The following is a 22,424-nucleotide window of genomic DNA, read 5'->3' as shown; positions in this document are numbered from 1 at the left end:
ACTCCTACAGCATCTGACTGGGAGAAAAGATTCTACCAGAAACAGATTGCGATTGACACCCTGCCTAGTAAGCCTTGTCTGTACTCGACGCCTTTGTCTTACCATATCCTTACGGGATGCTGTCTTGGCACCGATGAAGCACTCAAGAACCTTGAATGCATCGATCCTTCTGTTGCTTTGTGCAGTTCCGTGTATTACACAGAAATTTTACTGTCTGAGTAGATTGCAGTTTACTGCTATTGGTAGCTGCTGGTGCCTGACAAGCAAGAAACTGCTGTCAAGACAAAACTTCAGATGATCCTAGCATTGTTTTGAGTCGAACACTTCCTTCTGATGACGAACTTCCGACATAAAACTATTTGTTGTTTTTTTTACCTAGAGATTACCATCCTTACAGGAACTTTATTTATTAAAATGATTATCTTCTCGAGATCAGTTGTTAGAACGAATCATAAATCAACCTTAACAAATATATGAAAATTTCTAATATAGGATAAAAAAATAATAAAAAAAAAACTAAGACATAACCCTTCCGATAATTTCCATGAAGACGAAAAAAATTCCAACCTCCTAGATGCCATGACATACTATGTCATGGCGTATCCAGACACGCAATGCAAACAGGGGCATAGTAGCAAATGTGGCAACTATTTTCTGGTAACCAAACCACTCTCGAATGGAAAAGTGGTCGACACTTTTACATCCAATTGTATGCCTGGACGAGCTTTCATCCACATTCGGTATTTTAACAAGGTTGTTAGCTTTTTCAGTGCTCCAAAAAACGATCAGAGGAAAAAACACTCTGAACTTTTCCTCAGTGTCCACATAATCTATACCCTTTTCCTGAACAGTTAAAGAAGGCTCTATTGGTTTCCACCTTGAGATTATTGACACTAACTGCGGCGGTATGGACCAAGTCACAAATCCCCATTTTTATTTTTTCTGTGCACCATTTGTTTCGTGTGTATCATCGCAGCAACAGTTTCCGTCTTTAGCCTATTCCGAAGCTTTGGCTTCATGTTTGACAAAACTGAGAACTGCCGTTCTGACTCAGCAGACTAATTGGAAAGACAGCACAGCTGCAACATAAATTCGCAAAGATCATCAAACATCGGTTCCCCCTAATTCCGACCACTGCACATCAAAGATGTCTCTTTTTCCCTCTATTTTCCTATCAGCATTCCCAAACAAATAGGGAAATCAAACCATGAGTGGCTAGAGTGTTCTGACTGAACTGGTCAAAGCAACGCCAGGATCAATGCACTCGAGATTCTTGAGCGTTTCATCGTCACTGTCGAACCTCTTGGTGATCTGCCTGCAGAGCTCTACATAATATGAGCTGCAGTTTTTTCGAAATTTTCCAAGCTTCAGCAGAAAATTCGCATGATTGCTAGAATTTTTGGCGTCAGCTTCCGACGGTAACAAATGAAACTCGGTGTTCGGCTCGAGGTTAAATTCTCTCATAGGAAGAACTACACTTTGGAGTGTCTGATCCTTCAGGGAGAGTTTCAAAAGCTTCTCTTGTGCAGCCCTTTTTATCACACTGGGCTTCACAAAGCACTTCAATAGCGAGGTAATGTAGCTCTGGTGCTACTCAGAATACTGTGAACGCGAATTGCTCTGCTCTTAAACTCCAGATTGCGCACATTGATCCTATTCAGCGTGAAAGACAGAAAATACAGATATGCTTTACAGAAGGGATCGTTCATGAAACGATAAATCGGCCTTGCCTTCTCCCGACTAGCCCTATCAGTGTCAGGGTTGTTAGATTGATTACCTAGGAACAGAACCAAGGCACTCCACTGTTCTAAAGTTCTGTTAACCGCTGCTTCAAGAGACAGCCATCGTGTTGCACTGATGGACAGCAGCCTGTGTTTGGTAATATTTGTAAACTCCTGAAATTGTTCATACTCCTTCACGCGTTTTAAACTAAAACCAATATAGTTGACTAGGTCCCTAATAAAGTCTTTCACACTTTCAGGTAAGAGTTCGAACTTCAAGTTTTCAAAGCTTCACGCGATATACTGATGGTGATGAAGAGGTGGGTGGGACTGAAACTGAAGCCATAGAATAAAAAATATCAATTCAGACAGAGAAAAATGTTCAAATTTTGCTCAACAGAATGAAACTTGGCACAAAAATAACTTAACACATTTTTTTCATATTTCTGGTAAATTTACTGAAAAACCTACTAAAATTTCAAAAATTTTCAAAATTTACTAAATTCGACCTCGATTTACGAAATTTACTAACTCGGGTCCTAATTCACAAAATTTAGTAAAATTTTACTAAGTAAGGCAACCATGCTTTTCAGTCAGGACGTGCCATTGGCATTTCCATTATCTGTACCCGGTCTCGATTTTATTTTGATGTCGTGCTTTTGCGGGCAGAAGGCCCACCCTGTCAGGCGTCGTTTGTCCGGTTCAATATTTTCAGCCACTCTGGTAGCTTGTGATCCATTCAAGCCATATATATTGATTTTAAATTTCCGTCCATACCCATTATAATTTAATTTTAATTGCGTAAACGGTTGCTAGACACTCTTTTTTAGTTGTACTATAATTTAATTCAACTTTCCATAATTTTCTTGAAATATATATGATTTCCCCGTGATCAAATTCTTTGGATAAAACCGACCCCAGTCTGTAATCTGAGCTGTCTGTTTGCAGTACAAATTCTTATGAGGAGTGTGTGTTTCGAAGTATTCTTTGGTTACAAAGGGCGTTATCTAATGTTTCAATTGCATTCTGTGCATTTTCGCTCCCCTTTATGAGGTCTAAGACACACTTTTTTGTCAGGTCCATCAAAGGTTTTGCTGTCATTGCAAAATCAGTGCGAATTTTTGAGAAAATCCTGCTAGTCCCAGATACGATCAAACTTTTTTCTTTGTCGTTTGAAAGCCCATGTGTCAGATTTCTTCTGTTTTTCCTTCAGCGCGGCTATCATACCGTCCCCAGTTTTGTGGCCAAGATATTGCGTTTGCGTTTGTACCAATCTACGTTTTCGTACATTTAATGTCAATCCCACTCTTCTAATCCTGGTTAAAACTTGCCTCATGTGGGTTATTAAATTAAAAAAAAAAATCCTCTGAAAGTAAGGAGCAACATTAAAATTTAAAACGAACAGAAAATATTACGTATATGAGGGGGGTTCGCCCCCTAGTTAATACCTCGCTCTTTACGCTAAAGTTTGAATTATGTTCCAATTATTTAAGAATGACTCCTGAATCACAAAGGTTGTTTAATTAGAACAGATAGTTCTTTTGAAAATACTTAAATGAACTTTAGTAAAGAGCGAGGTATTGACTAGGGGGTGAACCCCCTCACTTACATAATAATTTCTGTTCGTTTTAAGTTTTAATGTTGCTCCTTACTTTCACTGTAAATAATTTTTTTTGTTTAATTTCTGATCTTTTTTTAAATAATGCTGGGAAATCCGCCCCTTCATAGAAATGTCCCTTCCCCTAGTAAAACATCATCCATGGAAAGATACACTGAGTGTCGGGGGGGGGGTTCCCCTCGGGTCGGACCTAATCCATGTCAAACCGTAAAAGAAGACAACAGATAGGAACATAAAATATTGTATATTCAAGTTAAAAAACTTAATAGTTACAAAATGAATTCACAGAACAAAATCAATTCGACGTGTTTTTTGAGTTGCGAACATGTCAATAACTATATCAAGGTCAATAGTAACATCCCTGTTGGTTTGAAAATTAATGTTAGGAAGACTAAGTCACTAAGGCTAGGAATCAGTGAAGATGAAAAGGTGACGCTGGGTAATGAAAAGATTGCTCAGGTGGGCAGCTTCACATACCTTGGTAGTATTATTAGTAAAGATGGTGGGAGCAGTGAAGATGTTAAAAATAGAATAGCCAAGGCTCAGGGTGTTTTTTCACAGTTAAAAAAAGTCTGGAAGAATAGGAAGATAAGTCTGCAAACCAAGATTAGAATATTAGAAGCTACAGTGATGACAGATGGTCAAATATGGCTCTGAAGCATGGATGCTCCGAAAAGCGGATGAAGATTTGCTAGATGTTTTCCAGAGAAGTTGCTTAAGGATTGTTCTGGGTACCCGGCTGACTAACCGTATTTCAAACAATATGCTATACGAAAGCTGTGGTTCAATACCGCTCTCTAGGGCTATAATGAAGGAAGGGTTGAGGTGGCTAGGGCACGTTGTGCGGATGAAGGATGACAGATTGCCGAAGATTGTTCTTTTCGGCCAACCGTCTAGGGCTAAACGGAAAGCAAGACGTCCCCGTCTGGGGTGGGAGGACGTCATAAAGAAATATTAAAGAAAATGGGAACTTCGTGGGCGGGTGTCAAAAGGGAGGCTTTGAATAGATTGGGGTGGAGGAGGAGCGTGCACAGCTGTGTTGGCCTGAGGTGGCTTGGTGCTGCGGCGAGTTGTTAGTAGTAGTAGTAGTAGTAGTAGAACTGACAGTAACGCTGGACCTGTCAAACGTTCTTTACCGGTTGCATTTCGTAGCCATGTCTTAAGCCGTCGCAAGGTAGAGAAAGTCCTTCCCGGTGTAGCAGTTGAAATAGGCCAAGTAGCCACAATTGTAAGAAGGCGGCTGATGTTTGGAAAGAAATCAGCATTGCACGGATCATCTGGCAAAATCTTCAATTTTTGAATATAACGAGTCGAACGAAGAATCTGAGTCGTCACGTAGGCCCATAACTGTCTGCACCACAGTTTCAACGTGGTCGCATTCAAGCACCAAGTCACAGTCAACAGCTTGAAGAACTTTACACAGCGGCAATGTAAGCAAAGAGTACATTTGCTACGAATAAACTGGTCAGAAACTGTCCTTGCTCCATTGAGCTTTCTGACTGATGGGCCTTTGCGGAAGTCTCAGCATTCGCGTTTCCTTCTTGAAGCTCCTCCAGTGCTTCTAAAATTCGATACTGCTGTCTAATCCAAGCTTGAGTGCCTCTCAGGTGCCCACTCATACCAGCTGCTCCGTCATATCCCTGTCCTTCAAGCTTGCTCAAATCCAACCCATGGTTTTTCAAGGTTTCTAATATTGTGGTGGCCAGACCTTGTCCGGTTAAACCTGATACGGGAACAAACTCAAGAAAATCTTCGCGCAAAGCTCTGTTTGAAACATACCGAACACAATTGGACAGCTGCTCTGTGTTTCTGATGTCAGATGTTTCATCTGCTAAAACTGAATAGCACAAACTTTCGTTCACCCTTTTAACAGTATCAGCTTGAATCATCTTTCCACAAACACCAACAAGCTCATTTTGTAAAACTGGGGACAGATACATCCCATTCTCTACACTTTTTTCAATATGCTTTTTCAGCTCGTCATCACCACATCGCATTCTCATTCTCAAAAGAGCACGGAAATTTCCATCGTTTAAAGCTGGTTCTTTTTCTTCGGGACGCAGAGAACCGTGATCATTAGTAACACCAAGGGCTAGCTGCTGTTGACCACAAAAACAATTATTTCTACAACCGGTTTGAGTCTCATGCCATTTTCTTTTGCTTGAGCTTTTCGAGCATCATCTAACTTGAAGAGAATATTGTCTTGCTTGCCTTTCTGTACGGCCTCAAAGCCCTCCGCAAGTACAGAACTTCCTACATAGAAATTCAATTTATTGTGACAAGCGAAAACTTCAAACTGGTCTTTCCACGCTGTAAATGGTTTTAGGACCAGTGCTCAAAGCCTTTGGTGATTTTCTTTATCGGAGCGTTCAGTTGCAATGATTACACAGTATTTGTAGAAAGCACCCTTAAGTTTCTCCGAGTACACAAGCCACGGGAAATGAGCCATCCAGCTTCGCTGAAACCTTAAATTACGTTTGTCTGATGCTGGAAACGAGTAGCTCTGGTCTGGCAGCCACAGTGATTCAAGTAACTGCAACTTCGCAGTAACTTCTAAATCACAGGCCATGTTGACAGCTTGTCCAATGTCGTTTTGTGGGATCTGAAGATGGTTGCTGCCTTGGGAAGTCTCCTGCGTTGACGAGTCGTCATCACTGGAGAAAACTTTCGAGGTTAGAACTGGTATAAGAAGTTTCCGAAGCTACACCTAAGAGTCCTAAGACAACGATCCCAGGTTCACTAACAGTTTTTCAAGATAAAACGCTCAGGCGCTTAGTACAACTAACTTGACATCTCTGAAACTAACATTTTTATCACGGGTAATAAAGCAACTTCTTGGTTGCTTTAGATTGCCCAAGCAAAATAAGTTTTTGCTTGGTCGGAAAATAAATTGTAGCTATATTTTATTTAAGTATTTATTTGGTATTTTTTGGTATTTTCATTTGGTATTTATTAGGTATAAAGAAGGGTGGGGGGTCAGTTTTTATGTATCTATCGGAAAGCTATTTTTTTTTGTTTTTTCACCTTTTTTACAGTGGGATAATTCACATTTTCAATAAAAATATTCTAAAAAGTATTTTTGATTTCTAGGTGGGCCACCCCTATCTTTCCCCAAAAGTGTTTTTCCCGGACATTTTGAGGGGGGAGTTCAAACCCCCTAACCCTCCCCCCTGGATACGGCTTTGGCAAATGGCATTGAGTTTTCTATAATTTACATGAAATCGAATGGAGCCATTATTTTTCGGTGCCATTCTTTTACCTGTTAGTATTTCCTTCGGTATCCTGTGTTGGGAGACAAGGACAATGATGTATTAGAAAGAGCGGTACACACCCAACATGCTTAGCATCTTCCGTATTTTCATACCCTATCGCTTGAGCAAATTAATGTTGTTTTGTCTTCTTTCAGGTAGAAAGAACCGGCTCTATAAGAAAGACATTACAAGTCCTATGGAAGGAGGAAAAACTAGGAATTGTGACCAAAGGACTATCTGCAAAGCTCTTTTCAACCATTCTTGTTAGTTCACTTAGTATTTCTGGATATGAGGTTATAAAAAGACTGTGTGTCCATCAGGAGTACAAGAAAGTAGTGGCCTGGTAAACAGATTTTGTTGCAGTTTCTTGTGTGATATTGATGTTCAACCTATTAAGTGGTGTAAGAAAATAAAAGCATGCGAGCGGTTATCATCACGAGAATTAATTCAAAAATTTTTAGTGATAAAGACTCGCTTCTTCTTAGAAAAAAAATAACATTTAACTTATTTTGTTTCTTTTTGAATTTGACACCTATAATTGTTTGACTTGGCGTAATATTTAGACCCCATGTTAGGATATGACCATCTTTAATTTTGGCAAGAAGAAGGGACTGACTGCGTACAATTTTGGCGATTTTTATTTATTTTTCTTCTTCTTGCTAGAAAGGTTCATAGGGTAGAGTTTTTATTACTTTTCTTTCCGACACACTCCCATAAATATATGTGGAAACTGCAAAACGGAAAATTCACCCAATGAAAAGGAGGGTTACCTCTACTCTGGCCCTTTCTCTGAAAAAATATTGATGCTTATTTACACTTTCTTATTGTATACAATTGCTGAAGGCAATTTTACAAGAAACGGTAAATTTTCTTTCTCTTAAACTTCCATTTTCTTAAAACTTCTGGCAACGTGAAAAACTGTTTCGCTTAAAGAATGCCGTAGTTTTAATTAAGCAAATCATTGGCATTCAATGTATTGCATTGGAATCCAAAACCCTATACTATCTTGGAAAACTCTTTAGCCATTTATAAAATTGATTCTTCACCCTTCTTAAAATGGAATTATACACGTATAGATGTGGAAGATTGGATAGCCATGCTCCCTACCCAAACACAGTGATTTTGAAGATCATCTCCATAATTCTTATATTATTCTCTAGACCGTTGCTGATACTGTTGCTTTTGTTTCTTCGAGAGAATGTCTCTATTTCGAGTGGGAAGCTCCGGTCTAAAAAGTAAAAAAAGCAGTTAAGTCAGGTACTTGGGCCATGGGATGAAAATCAGCTTCTCATCCAAAGCAGAAATATAAATTGTTTTTAACGCTTGCACTGGGTAATAATCATTGAAGAACGAATGTAATTATATTGTAAACGTATTTTTGTATAAAAGCTCCTTAATCAAATACACCCTTTAAAAAATTCTATTGGGCTGACTACTTCATTATTATGGACTGTACCTGGGAAAGGTCACATAATGACTATATGCAAAATTAGCTAGGTCCTTGTTTGGAGCAAAAACGAGGCGAGTCGTGATAAGTGCAAATATTAGATGGAGATAAAAAGTGGTTCCTCCATTATTCCCTCCTCCCCAATCTTCCCAGAGCTATCAATTTAGAAGAAAGGCAGGAAGTTCGCACCTTGTCTGAATCAAAATCATGGAAAGATTTTCATTTCATACAACTGGAGGACGTATATCACCACATAGCTTCTGTAACTTCCCTCCAACCCTGATAAACTTCCAAGTTTTTCGTATAAAGATAGCGTATTTGACAACTCGTTTGAACTAGATTCGTACAAAGATTTTTAATTGGAGGTACCAAGCGGGTCTTCAGCCCCTCCATTATTAAAACCAGGAAGATAGGTTTGTTATAGCTTGCTTGAAAGATAGAAAATATCTTTTTGGGGAGGATAATCCCCCACAACCCTCGAGGCAAGGGCTTTAAGTTATGCCCTGGGGGCATATAAAAACGATGTTGGCACAATGCATCATTTATTATTTTTTCCCTTTAGAGCAGGGCACTTCGTATCGAAGAAGTTGTCGTAGAAACTTCGAAAATGGCTCATTCAATTGGAAATTGGAGTGGCTTGTTCCCTTTTTTATAGTCGAAAGTGATTGGAAGGCGACTAACACCCCTTTCACGCCCACCATTTCCCGAAATACATCCAATCAAAATTTTGAGAGAGCCATTTGTTCAGCGCAGATAGAAATTACGTTTTTGAGGAGGACTCCCCTAGAGTCCTCAGGGCAAGGGTTGTAATTTATGCCCTGGGGTATATTAGGTTTTTATAGAAGGCGTTGTCGTAGAAACTTCAAAAAAGGGTTATTCGATTGGAAATTTAAAGAGCTAGAGCCCTTTTTAATAGTCGAAAGTGATTGGAGGGTAACTAGCCCCCCCCCCCACCCCCATCAATACCCCAAAAACAACCAATCAAAATTTTGAGATAGCAATTTTGTTCAGCGTAGTTGATTTCCGTATAGAAAGTATATTTTTAAGGAGGATACTCCCCCACAGCCTTTAGGGCAAGGGTTGTAAGTTATGCCCTGGGGGCATATAAGGTTTTTAGGCTCATTCGATTGGAAATTTAAAGGGCTATAGCCAATTTTAATAGTCGAAAGTGATTGGAGGGCAACTAACCCCCCTCTCACGCCCATTTTTTCCCCAAACACATCCAATGAAAATTTTTAGATAGCAATTCTATTCAACGTAGTTTCATGTTCTGTAAATTATGTATTTGAGGATGACAACCCCCTCACAGCCCTCAGGACAAGGGTTGTAATTTATGCCATGGGGGCATCTAAGGTTTTTAATGATAGAGTTGTCATAAAAACTTCAAAAGGGGCTCATTCAATTGGAAATTGAGAGGGCTAGTTCCCTTTTTAATAGTTGAAAGTGATTGGAAGGAAACTAACACCCCTCTCATGCCCACCATTCTCCCTAACACATCCAATCAAAATTTTCAGATAGCCATTTTGTTCAACGTAGTGGAAAGTTCTGGAAATTAGGTCTTTGAGGATGACACCCCCCCCCCGGCCCCCCGGGCGGGGGTTGTGCGTTATACTCGAGGGAAATATAAGATTTTTATTTACAGCGCTGTTGTAGAAAATTCAACAGGGCTCATTTGATTGGAACTTGAAAGGGCTAGTGCCTTTTTTAATAGTTGAAAATGATCGTAGAAAGACTAACGCCCCTCTCACGCCCACCATTTTCCCAGACACATCCAATCAAAATTTTGTGATAGCCATTTTGTTTAACGTAGTTGAAAGTTCTTGAAATTAGGTCTTAGAGGATGACAACTACCCTCACAGCCCTTAGGGTAAGGGTTGTAATTTATGCCCTGGGGGCATATAAGGTGTTTATAGAAAGTGTTGTCGTAGAAACTGAAAAAGGGCTCATCCGATTGGAAATCGAAAGGCCTAGTGCTCTTTTTAATAGTCAAAAGTGACTGGAAGGCTTGACATTTTTATAGTAAAGATCGATGTGGGTATAATGTATTATTTTTTTGTTGTTGTTTAGACCAGGGCACTTTGTATCGAAGGAGTTGTCGTAGGAACTTCGAAAAGGACTCATTCAATTGGAAATTGGAGTGGCTTGTACCCTTTTTGACACTCCCCCACAGCCTTAAAAGCAAGGGTTGTAAGTTATGCCCTGGGGGAAAATAAGGTTTTTATAGATGGCGTTGTCGTAGAAACTTCAAAAAAGGCTCATTTGATTGGAAATTCAAAGGGCTAGGGCTTTTTTGAATAGTGGAAAGTGATTGGGGGGCAACTAGCCCCCCCCCACGCCAAGAATTCCCCCAGACACATCCAATCAAAATTTTGAGATAGTAATTTTGTTCAGCGTATTTCCGTATAGAAATTAGGTTTTTGAGGAGGACACTCCCCCACAGCCTTCAGGGCAAGGGTTGTAAGTTATGCCCTGGGGGAATATAAGGTTTTTATAGAAGGCATTGCCGTAGAAACTTCAAAAAGGGCTCTTTCGATTGAAATTCAAAGGGCTAGTGCCCTTTTTAATAGTCAAAAGTGATTGGAGGGCAACTAACCCCCCTCTCACGCCCATTTTTTCCCCAAACATATCCAATAAAAATTTTGAGATAGCCATTTTATTCAACGTAGTTTTAAGTTCTGGAAATTAAGTTTTTGAGGACGACAACCCCCTCACAGCCCTCAGGACAAGGGTTGTAATTTATGCCATGGGGGCATCTAAGGTTTTTAATGATAGATTTGTCATAAAAACTTCAAAAGGGGCTCATTCAATTGGAAATTGAGAGGGCTAGTTCCCTTTTTAATAGTCTAAAATGATTGGAGGGTAACTAACCCCCCTCTCACGCCCACCATTCTCCCTAACACATCCAATCAAAATTTTCAGATAGCCATTTTGTTCAACGTAGTAGAAAGTTGTGGAAATTAGGTCTTTGAGGATGACAACCCTCCCCAGGCCGTCGGGGCGAGGGTTGTAAGTTATCCCCTGGGGGCATATATACTGTTTTTATTGAAAACGTTGTCGTAGAAACTTCAAAAGGGCTCATTTGATTGGAAATTGAAAGGGCTAGTGCCTTTTTTAATAGTTGAAAGTGATTGGAGAAAGACTAACGCCCCTCTCACGCCCACCATTTTCCCAGACACATCCAATCAAAATTTTGTGATAGCCATTTTGTTTGTATCGAAGGAGTTGTCGTAGAAACTTCGAAAAGGACTCATTCGATTGAAAATAGAAAGGGCTGATGCCCTTTTTAATAGTCTAAAGTGATTGGAGGGAAACTAATCCCCCTCCAACGTCACCCTCCCATTTGACTTTATGCTTAAAAACCAAATGTTGCCTTAAGATTAAATCAAAATGCACTGTGTTAATGCTAATTCCCAATAAGGTATCTAAGTAGTGTCCCAAGAACGACTGAGGATATTATGTTCAAACTTTCGGGGCTGCTTCTGCTCTTAAAATTCAACCAAATCAAAATAGCTTTAGTGTAGCCAAGCTATCAAAGAAAGTAAACAGATTTTTCTGCGAATGGTACCAAGTTTTCCATTTCAGGTCAACTAGAGGAGGTATGAAACTAAATTAAACACTACTATTTGTGTCCTGATTTCTAAGAGGGTGTATGTTGTTAAAAATTGCTGAAAATTTTTATCCAGCATAAAAATAGGAGGCCAAACTATAAATTCTTAAAAAAACGGAAAGATTTAAAATATCATTTTCTTTTTCTCTGAAAAGACTATGTCAATATAAAACGAACAGAAATTAATTAAAAAAACTTTTTCCAGAAAATAAGTTTTTCAAAGAAAAGTAAAGAGCTCCATTAAACAAAAAATGAGCAAAAATAAAGTCAAGTAATCTAACAAGCGTGAAACTACCACAAATCAGCATCGATAAATAAATGAAACCCAAAACGAACAGAAATTACAATAAATAACCAAGTCAAACTCAAAACGAGCACAAATTAACATAAGTTGGGCTCAAAACCCCTATGCCTTCCCAAGGCCAGAACATAATTTGCACTTTACTGAAAAAAATACAAATGAATGTGCATTGTCAGTTTAATATACATATACTGATATTTAGTAATCAAAATGTTAATATTATTTGATTTCTTAAAGTTATAAAAGTAAAAAAATTATCTTTTTTCCAGTAAAGTGCAAATTGTGTTCTGGCCTCGGGAAGGCATAGGGGTTTTGAGCCCAACTTGATGTTAAGGGGCGACCATACTTGAAGCAACCTTCCTATCTCTCCCATAGTAAGTGTTTTGAGTTTGTCTGACATTAATAGTTGAGGCAGTTGTTAGGCGGTCTCAGTCTTTTCTAATAGAACATAATCAGGTGAACATTTTGATTTAGCAAAATGCTAAAGCCGACACCTATTTTTCCTGAAATCCCAAAAAAACTCGAAAACCTATTTTGGGTTTGCCTGCAAGATCGCTGCAGTCAATATTGTCATAATTGGTACTTAAAAATGCAGCGAAAAATATTCTATTGAAGCGGTAGCAGCATATTTTTATAAAAAACACTTACTGACTGCAGTTCCTTCAAATACTTTACATGCCAACGTTTCAAATTGCTTATCACCCGACAAAGAGCCTAAAATGCTTGGAATCAAACGGACGTGGGCGCATAAATTATGCTGAGGGGGTTAGCGCTTCCTTTTGTTCAAAAGTGGTCAGTTTTACTTTGATTTAGTGAAGCTTTAGCTCTTGAAATGATTTATTTGGTGTGTATAATTTGAAAGCGTTAGCTTGAGAGTTGGACATTCGACAAATTTTGCGAATAAGTTGGATGTACTGGGAAATTGTGAATTCAACAATCAAGTTTGACAACTATGGGGAAAAAGAGAAATAAGCGTGGGTTGGGTTTGCCAAATGTTCAGGCCCATCGTGAAAAATTGAAATTAGCCTACCGTGCAAGAGGTAGGGCGAGTTTACCTAAGTATTTGTTCCAGCATTTGGTGTTAGACCCAATTCCAAAAGAGTCAAGTTTTGGAAAAGGATCAAGTTCAAGTTCTGCAAACCCCTCTACCGAACTAATTGAGCCGATGAAAACTATCATTTTTGGACGAAATCTACAACCGGAACTGCTCAAAGGTTCGCGCTGGATTGATGACCTGCCGTATCTTCTTGAAAATTACGAGAAGCTCGTGATTGGCCACATGTGAGTTTATTTGTTTATTTTAGGTCCTTTAATGAATGCTAGTAGTCTACAAGGAACTGCCATAGCTTATGTGGTAGTTCCTTGAATAATATTGAGCCAGTTATATTGTAACTAGTCCCCAGTTCTATTATAAGTTCCATATCTATTGTATCAATTATAACTAGTCAATAATATTTGGTATTTCCAGGCCCGGCATATCAGCTTTTTCAGGGGGGGGGGGGGCAAGCCACTTCGGTAAAAATCATGGAAATATTTTCGGCCCGCAGGGCCGAAACCGTCACCAAAATTTAGTATTTTAGCTGGATTTCTCGAGCTACATACGACCAGGTGCCTAATTTTAGGTTTTGGGGGAGGGGATGGGTGAGGGCCTATGTGCATTACACGGTTAATGGGCTTTAGATCAGTGGTATTTATTTCGAATATTTATGATTTGGTTTAGAAAGATATTAAAATTACCTGGATAGGCTACCCCAGCTCTCGTCCTGCCAGAATCATGATTCATTATTTGCTATTTTTATATCTTTTCTACCAAGAACCGTTTTTGCCAGTGTAAGAATACAAATTTAGTTGATTTTTCAAATATAGGCATAATAGAGAGGGGATATACTGGTTTTAATCAAAAAGAGGAGAATTCCTAAGTCATCTGTGCCGGGCACAAATTCAGATAAGCTGATAAACTTAAGGCAGACAGGATTAGAAGACATGCGTAGGATCATAGATGTATACATTTAGCAATTCATTTGTCGTTTTCCAAAGCCATTTTATTCCATAATTAATCATCTAACTTAATCGCCTAACCATTCAATCACCTAACTCAATCGCCTACCTGTTACACTCCGTGAAAATATCTATCATAAAATGTAACTAATATTGAAAGCGTAAGGAACCCCTGGAAGTCACCCTCTTCGAGTTTGTTTACTCAAGTATGTGTGAAATCTGATACCTTTGTGTTTGAGCCTTTTTGCCGACCAGGAAAAGGGCTCGAATCGGCCAAAACGGCTTTGGACTGGCGTCCCTCCTTAATTTCTGCTTGTTTTGAGTTTGACTCGGTTATTTATTGTAATTTCTGTTCGTTTTGTGGAAGTTGCCATTGCCACTTCCACAATTTCCAAAAGAATTGGTTTGGCCTTTTATAAGATGTAACTTGTTTTCTAAAGAGTTCCTCGAACACATCCGGAATTGAACCTATGTTTTGCTTTTGAACCCATGCATAAACAGTGCATGTTAATTGTGACGAATCGAACTATGTAAGACATTAAGGTCGTAAAGTTTTCAGCTTCAAAGTAGTTCATCAGAAAATCAATTTAGCGGCACATTTATCACATACTCCTGAAGGCGATTTTGAACCACCTTCATATGTACTTTTCAGGCCCAATAAAGCATTTAAAAAACACCTTGCACATCCTTAAATTATGAGTTCTTTTGTAACCGTATGGATATCTTGGAAGAAATATTGCGAGACACAAAAAACTATGCCAAAAGTTACATAAAAATGCGAGGAGTGGAGGGTGATTTAAATCACCCTGCCGATTTACTGGGACAACAGCCTCGGCTAGAAGACAAGTGACGATGAGAATCAATATATAAAAGCCTGCCACGTAGCCGTGCCGGACCATGCTGTAGTTCTTACAATTTTTGTAGTCTTTAAGCGTAGCCTTGCTGTAGCCCTTAAAGATGATTCGACAGTGACAGTAAAAGCTACAACTCATTCCTTGTTCGTTGAAAATCTGATGACGACAGCAAATTCCCTTAATATGTGGTTTTCTTGTAACAATTTGGCTCTAAGCTTATTAAAAACATAGCTCATGATATTTGGGCACACAAAGCAGGCACTGCCAAAATATGATTAATACCTTAAGTTATTTAGGTACCATTAGATGAGATACCATTTAGGTACCATTAGATGAGATATTGTCTTTTCACAAACATTGATTATTTGCGTCTGAAGCTTGCTCATAATTTGGAACGCCTTTATAGACCAAGTATGTTTTTTCATTCTCAGTGCTTAAAATCTTGTATAATTTCCTTATTGAACCCTATCTTAAATATTGTCCTATAATTTACCTCAACATGTTTGTGGTTCACTTACAACCCCTACAGATAATCCGGAATGAAGTAGTAAGAATTGTTCGCTGTTTTATTCCTCAACCTTCAAAGCTAGAGCATCTATCGGAAACTCATACCCTCTTTTTGCTTCCAGATATTTTTAATCTCAAACAACTAAAAGAATTACAAACAGTAATGTGTTTTTTTTGACATTCAATCTCCCACAAGCTCTTTCCTTGATAAGGCTATTGCTGGGGTTCCGGTTGTTTTCTGTTCATGTTCGCTCTAAGAAACTTCATCTTCTTCTACTTAAATTAGAAATGCTATATTTTTGGGTTTAGTATTTGCTCGCCCTGGGATGGACTTTTCTTTTTTCTCTGTTCTTTCATCTTCTTTTTTTGCCTTTGGCTGCTTGTTTTCATGATCTGTTCTTAATTTTGCCTGAAGGTGTATTACTTTGAAGTGTTAATTTTATCTTTATGTTCTATGTATTAAGCTGACACATTTAGCTGTGCTCTCCATTGGCTAAAGTGGAAATTCCGTTATAACTGTTGCATTAATAAAGATTTAACTTACCTTAAAAACAAAATAATAAAATACAATTTTCATCCATTTGTATGCGTAAGTGTTGGGAATGTACATCCCAAAGATATATTTGTCTGGACCAAGTTACTTCTGGTACTGAATTCAGTTTGCTGTATAGTCTGTATTGACAGTGCCGTGCTTAAGAATTCTAACCCAAAGATAATTATTTCCGCTTCACTGCCTGTGGATTCTCCAAAAAAATAGAATGCAAATAGCCTAAAAATGATTTTCTTTTAGTTTTATGAGTTTCAGTTCACCGTCCGAATCCTCCCCCATTATTTTAGTTAATAATAAAATGGAAATATTTAGCTTTTTATCCTGTTTGGTATCCCTTTTACAGACGAGGTATTAACAAGCCTTTGGCCATACCCTAAGAATAGCCAGTATGTATCCACAAGAGGTGTCTTATGATGCTGTCGTCTTATATACCCTTTTGTTTAAGGTTTTCTCTTCTCCTCTGCAAGCTCTTCTAAACAAATCAGTCTTTAATATTAATCTTTTTCAAAACTTGAATTCTTAGGCATGGTATAGTCAACGTCAATGGCGAAAACGACATTCGAACAAAAAAAAATTGCTAGAATTTATTTTGACTTAAAATTAAAAGAACATAAAAATTATGCATCAATTGCAATGCCAGTATTTTCAGAAATCCAGTCGAGATAAAAGGTGTTTCGTGTATAACCATGTGGAAGACCAGATTCGCATCCAGCAGAAGCAACGAATGAGGTAACTCCGAGGGTTTCAACGCAACCATCGTCACGCTCGTGATTGAGTGGGCCTCCAGAATCACCCTAAAATTAATAAAAGCTTTCAACATACAGATGATAAGCTACTACTACTAACAAGTGACTGATACGCAAAGCTACTCCATGCCGAAACAGTAGTGTCGGGGGTGTTTCTTAGCTTTATATTCCACAAGGGTCGCCACTCATCAGATGAAAAGGTTTTACAACAGACAAATACTATTTTTATAGTTTATTATTTTACGCTTTTACTGCACACTGTTTTTCTTTATTTGCTGTTTTGTTAGTGAAAACAGTTCTATTCCATCATTTTTTTATTTACTCATTTTATTTACTATGAACTAAATCTAAATTAACTTATTCTATAAGCTCTTTTTTTGGTTTGCTATGATGGCAGAGCTCTCAATGCTTTTTAACATTTTTATCCATAAAAGGTGGACATACTCAGCTCCCAAAACTATTAATGATGGTAAAAATTATTGTAACTGATAAAAAAAAAATAATGAATTTGAAAAAGCTTCATCAAATTGATTTTTCTATTCTTCTCGGCAATGTCCTGCAATAGTTACTTTATCAGAGGATGCGTCCAGCCCTGCCCCCCCCCCAGGTAAATTAATGATTTTCCCATATAATTGTATGTCGACTTTAAATACCCTGTTTACTTTTTTGATGAAATCTTAAACGAGTCTCCATATGCAAATGATAGATTCATGAAACTGTAAAGATACTGGTAGACCCTGGTTAGCTTCAAAGTGAAAACATTGTTTATCAGTGCGTTTGGTGAAAACGTGCATTTGCAATTGGCGAAATTATCTTCTGGGGAGTTAGAAAAGAAATATGAACTTACATTGCAAACACCCATGCCTCCTGTGGTTTCAAGGCAGATATGTCCATCAGTAATGATTCCATAAACATCATCACAAGGCTGGTTACCCAAAACCGGTACAGTTACTTTCCTTAGGACAGGCGAAATGCCGAAGGCGTCTGAAAAGGTAGGTTATGTATCAAAATGCACATCTTTGAATAAAAAGTCAAGTGGTGTCGATCTTGCAGTTAAATAAAAATAAACCGAAATACTACTGTAAGTGCTTTAAGTCTGACATGTTTCAAGTATGTTGCAAAATATGATTTGATATTTAAATCTGGACGCTAACGTGTCTGTATAAACGTGACGTGTTTGTGTAAACTGCTTTTTGCTTATTTTAATTTTCATTACTGTTGTTTAAGATCTAAGACTATAATTCACGATTAGCATTAAGGCTGTTAAACGTATTTAGTAATTTGGTATAGACAAGTGAGAATGTACTAGCCTTGTTTTACTTGAGATGTTGTCCGGCTATCATAGAATTTAATTTGTAAATAAAAAAACAGTTTTGTTTTAACCGAAAGTAAGGAAGGACGTTAAAACTTAAAACGAACAGAAATTATTGCGTCTATGAAAGGGGCTGTGCCCTCCTCAACGCATCGCTCTTTACGCTAAAGTTTTTTTATTGTTTAAAAAAATAGAGTTGTGAGAAAGTCAAACTTTAGCGTAATCTTTGAGCGTAATCTTTAGCGTAAATCTTTGGCTTAAAAAGCGAGGTATTGACTAGGGTATGAACCGATTCATATAAGTAATATTTTCTGTTCGTTTTAAGTTTTGATGTTGCTCCTTACTTTCAGTTGTAAAACTTGTTGTTTTTTTTATTTAATTTCTGATCTTTTTCTTTAATAATGCTGGGAAATCCAGCGCCCCCTTCATAGCAATGTCCCTTCCCCCATGAAAACTTCCTTCATGGAAAGATCCTCCCATATAACCCCCAACCCCCCCCCCCCACCTACCAGAAAAAATCCCCCCTGAAAACGTATGTATACTTCTCAATAACCAATACTATATGTTAACATTGGGTAAAGTTCATAACTTTCAGCCCTCTCCCGGGGACTTCGTGGGATTAAATTTATCCTAAAAGACATAGTTATCATATTTTCGACCATGCTGAACAAAATGGCTATCTCAAAATTTTGATCGGGTGACTTTGGGAAAAAAATGAACGTGGGAGGGGGCCTAGTTGCCCTTTTTTTTGGTCTCTTAAAAAGATCACTACAACTTTTAAATTCCATTCCAATGAGGCCTCCCACGATATTATAGGACCACTGGGTCGATACGATCACCCCTGGGAAAAAAAACAACAAAAAAACAAATAAACACGCATCCGTGATCTTTCTTCTGGCAAAAAATGCAAAATTCCACATCTTTGTAGACAGGTGCTTGAAACCTCTACAATAGGGTTCTTTGATACTCTGAATATGATGATCTGATTTTCATTAAGGTTCTATAACTTTTAGGGGGTCTTTCCCCCTTTTTTCTAAAATCAGCCAAATTTTTTCAGGCTTGTAACTTTTGATAGGTAAGACTAAACGTGATGAAACTTATATATTTGAAATCAGAATTAAAATCTGATTCTTTTGCTGTATCTATTGGTATCAAAATTCCGGTTTTTTAGAGTTTCGGTTACCATTTAGCCGGGTCGCTCCTTAATTACAGTTCGTTACCACGAACTGTTTGATACTCACTGAAACTCAAAAGAGTTTTCTTTCTAAAAAAGAGTGTTTGTGCAGTCTTTTCATGTTTCACTTTTACAGGTTAAGTAGATGATTCCCAAATAAAGTGGAGGGGCTGCAACATCTGCAGATAACATCACTGCTAACTGCAAATATTTTAAGAGCCCTTCTATACTTTAAACTGATACAGTATACTTTTTAGGTTTTTTTTTTGAAGTATTTTCATCTTAGGACGTTTCCCATTGACCTCTACTACAGGCTTTGGCATGTTATTAAATGATTTAGTATTTTTTGATGTTGCAAAACTACTTACCTTCTGGAAAGTCAATAAGCAAAAACATTTGATTATCAAACAGTTTGTGGTAACGAACTGTAAGTAAGGAGCGACCCGGCTCAATAGCAACCGAAACTCTAAAAACAGAATTTTGATACCAATAGATACATCAAATAAATCAGATTTTTATGCCGGTTTCAAATATAAACGTTTCATCAAGTTTAGTCCCACCCATCAAAGTTTACGCGCCTGAGAAAATTTGGCTGATTTTTGAAAAAAGGGGGAAACACCCCCTAAAAGTCATAGAGCCTTAATGAAAATCACACCAACAGGTTCAGCGTATCAGAATACCCAACTTTAGAGGTTTCAAGCTCCTATTTGCAAAAATGTGGAATTTTGTATTTTACCAGAAGAAAGATCACGGATGCGTGTTTGTTTTTTTCAGGGGTGATCGTATCGACCCAGTGGTCCTAGAATATCGAGGGAGGGCTCATTCGAACGAAAAATAAAAGTTCTAGTGTCCTTTTTAATTGACCGAAAAAATGGAGGAAAACTAGGCCCCCTCTCGCACTCTTTTTCCCAAAGTCACCTGGTCAAATTTTGTGATTGCCAATTTGTTCAGCATGGTCAAAAAATATAATAACTATGTCTTTGAGGATGAATTAATCCCCCGGAGTTCCCGGGGGAAGGGCTGCAAGGTATGAACTTTGCCCAATGTTTACATATAGTATTGGTTATTGGGAAGTATACAGACGTTTTCAGGGAGTATTTTTTCAGGTAAGGAGGTGGGGGCAAGTCGGAGGTTATGTGGGAGGATCTTTAGATGGAGGAAGTTTTAATGGGGCACGGGACATTGCTATGAAGGGGGTGCCGGATTTCCCATCATTATTTAAAAAAACAATAAGAAAGTAATTAAAAAAAAGTTTTTCAACTGAAAGTAAGGAGCAACATCAAAACTTAGAAAGAACAGAAATTGTTAAGTATATGATTGGGTTCGCTCCCGAGTCAATACCTCGTTCTTTACGCTGAAGGTTTTTTAGTACTTTTATAAGAGCTATTTACTCTAATTAACGGCCTTTGTGATTAAGGGTCATTTTTTAAAGAATTGGAATGCAATTCAAACTTCAGCGTAAAGAGCGAGGTATTTACTAGGGAACGAACACCCTAATATACATATTAAAAATATATGAATATAGAAGTTCGTTACGTCAGTTAATTCGTAAGTTGCGTATATTTATTAGTAATAAAAACGCTCGTAAATAAAATTAAACAACTTTCGAGAAAGCCATTTAACCAAAAAAAGTAAATTAATATGCAAATTTAATTTTAATTATTCATGTAGGGTGAGCCAAAATCAAAACCTTCATTAAATCAAAAACGTTCAGAAATTAAATAAAAAAGAATAAGTTTTTTAAGTGAAAATAAGGAGCGGCATTAAAACTTAAAACAAACAGAAATTATTCTGTATACGAAAGGGGTAGTCCCCTCCTCAACGCCTCGCTCTTTACGCTAAAGTTTGACTCTTTTTCACAACTCTATTTTGTAAAATAATAAAAAACTTTAGCGTAAAGAGTGAGGCGTTGAGGAGGGGACAGCCCCATTTATACACGGAATACTTTCTGTTCGTTTAAAGTTTTAATGCCACTCCTTACTTTCGGTTAAAAAAACATTTTTTTCTTATTTAATTAATAGCTTAGGAACTGAGAGCACGATAAAAGTTGAGAAGAGGGGCTTTTTTTGAAAATTTGAACGCCATTGCACTAGGGTAGGGATGAATATCTTTCAGAGCCATTCACGGAACGTAAGGTCGACGTTAGGATGTTTTTAAAGGGATAGCTAACAAGCCTGTTACCCAACCAACCTTGAAGCAGCTGAAATAGAACTCAAAGGCCTTATATTTCCAAGCTAGGCATCAATTTACTGTGCTGCTACAGGGTTAAAATACTGCACCAGGTGAATTAAATTTTCGAAATCTATATATGCTCTGTTCCCGAAAGATGTTTTCAAATTCACATCTCCAAAATTTTTATCCTTATAAAGCTTGATTCCTGTTAATCTTAAAGATTTTTTTTTCAAGTTTGACAAGAATCGGGAAAAGGGCTCCTAATATTCGAGCCAGATTTTAAACAAACTTGATGGTCCTTTCCTTTTTGTACCTTTCTTTTTAATTATATCTTATTACCAAGAACTTTTCAAGCCATAAGCTGTGAAAGAGTGGGGGTAAGATCTTGCTTGGCTTTCAACAGGATTCTGATCTATTTCAGATGGTTTCATTCACCTAGAATTTTTTTTTTTTTTTCAAAGTTGAAGGAACATGGCTGTTCTAAGGGGATGAAGGGGCTGAGGAACAGAGTTGGGTACTAAAATTATTTTCCCCTCCCGTGGTTTGGGGTTCGATTCAATTCCGGAGAAATTCTTTAACTCACCAGAGGAGCATCTAGACTGAGCAAAAAGTCCCTCTTTTCCATTTTGTGTCAATTTATAGGTCTTATAGATAGAAAATTTCCTTGAAACTTTTCAAGTTGAAAAACTTCGAGTTGAGGTGGGAGCCGGTGATAATTCATTTTGATAATTTTTTGATTGGCTCAGCACAAAAAAGGAGAAAAGATACGACAGAAGCGCGAAAGAATAAAAATTAAAAAGAGAGTTGAGGTAGGACTGACGATATTTGAAACTTGATAAGTTTTTGATAGCATCAGCAGAAAAAAAGGAGAAAAATTAGAAAGGAGGACGGGAGAATAAAATCACAAGAGGGAGTTGAGGTAGGAGCCGACGATAATTGAGGTTTGATAATGTTCTGCTTACCTCAGTAGCCTTGTAAGAATGATTATCTACTCCAATTGTTTTGTACGATTTTAGTATTGAAAGAGCAAAGAAACAGTCAAATAAAGAGCAAAACCTTAAAAAATCTAAAGTGTTGTATCCGCAGAGACAATCGAAAGACATATGAGCAATCGAAATTCACACAAGTCTATATACAGGGCAATTTGCCTCTTATAAGCGACAACC

The 22,424-nt window shown here is 37.8% G+C and overlaps 2 protein-coding genes across 2 annotated transcripts in view; one reads left to right on the top strand and one right to left on the bottom strand.

The window, feature by feature from the left end:
* Positions 1-7,095, top strand: part of LOC148953253 (solute carrier family 25 member 44-like) — a 50,953-nt gene extending 43,858 nt beyond the window's left edge. Inside the window, exon 4 of the mRNA XM_089087589.1 lies at positions 6,746-7,095. Coding sequence (XP_088943715.1) covers positions 6,746-6,937 — 192 coding nt within the window. The 3' untranslated portion in view covers positions 6,938-7,095. The remainder of the gene's footprint in view (positions 1-6,745) is intronic.
* Positions 7,096-16,424: 9,329 nt separating this feature from the next.
* Positions 16,425-22,424, bottom strand: part of LOC148953252 (brachyurin-like) — a 29,418-nt gene continuing 23,418 nt past the window's right edge. Inside the window, exons 6-7 of the mRNA XM_089088422.1 lie at positions 17,448-17,584; positions 16,425-16,648 (exon numbers count right to left, since the gene is read on the bottom strand). Coding sequence (XP_088944548.1) covers positions 16,472-16,648; positions 17,448-17,584 — 314 coding nt within the window. The 3' untranslated portion in view covers positions 16,425-16,471. The remainder of the gene's footprint in view (positions 16,649-17,447; positions 17,585-22,424) is intronic.

This window comes from Artemia sp. Qi Xiang Cuo, chromosome 4 (genome assembly GCF_049724085.1).
Source record: "Artemia sp. Qi Xiang Cuo chromosome 4, ASM4972408v1, whole genome shotgun sequence".
Taxonomy (NCBI): Eukaryota; Metazoa; Arthropoda; class Branchiopoda; order Anostraca; family Artemiidae; genus Artemia; species Artemia sp. Qi Xiang Cuo.
This window is presented reverse-complemented; position numbering and strand designations above follow the sequence as displayed.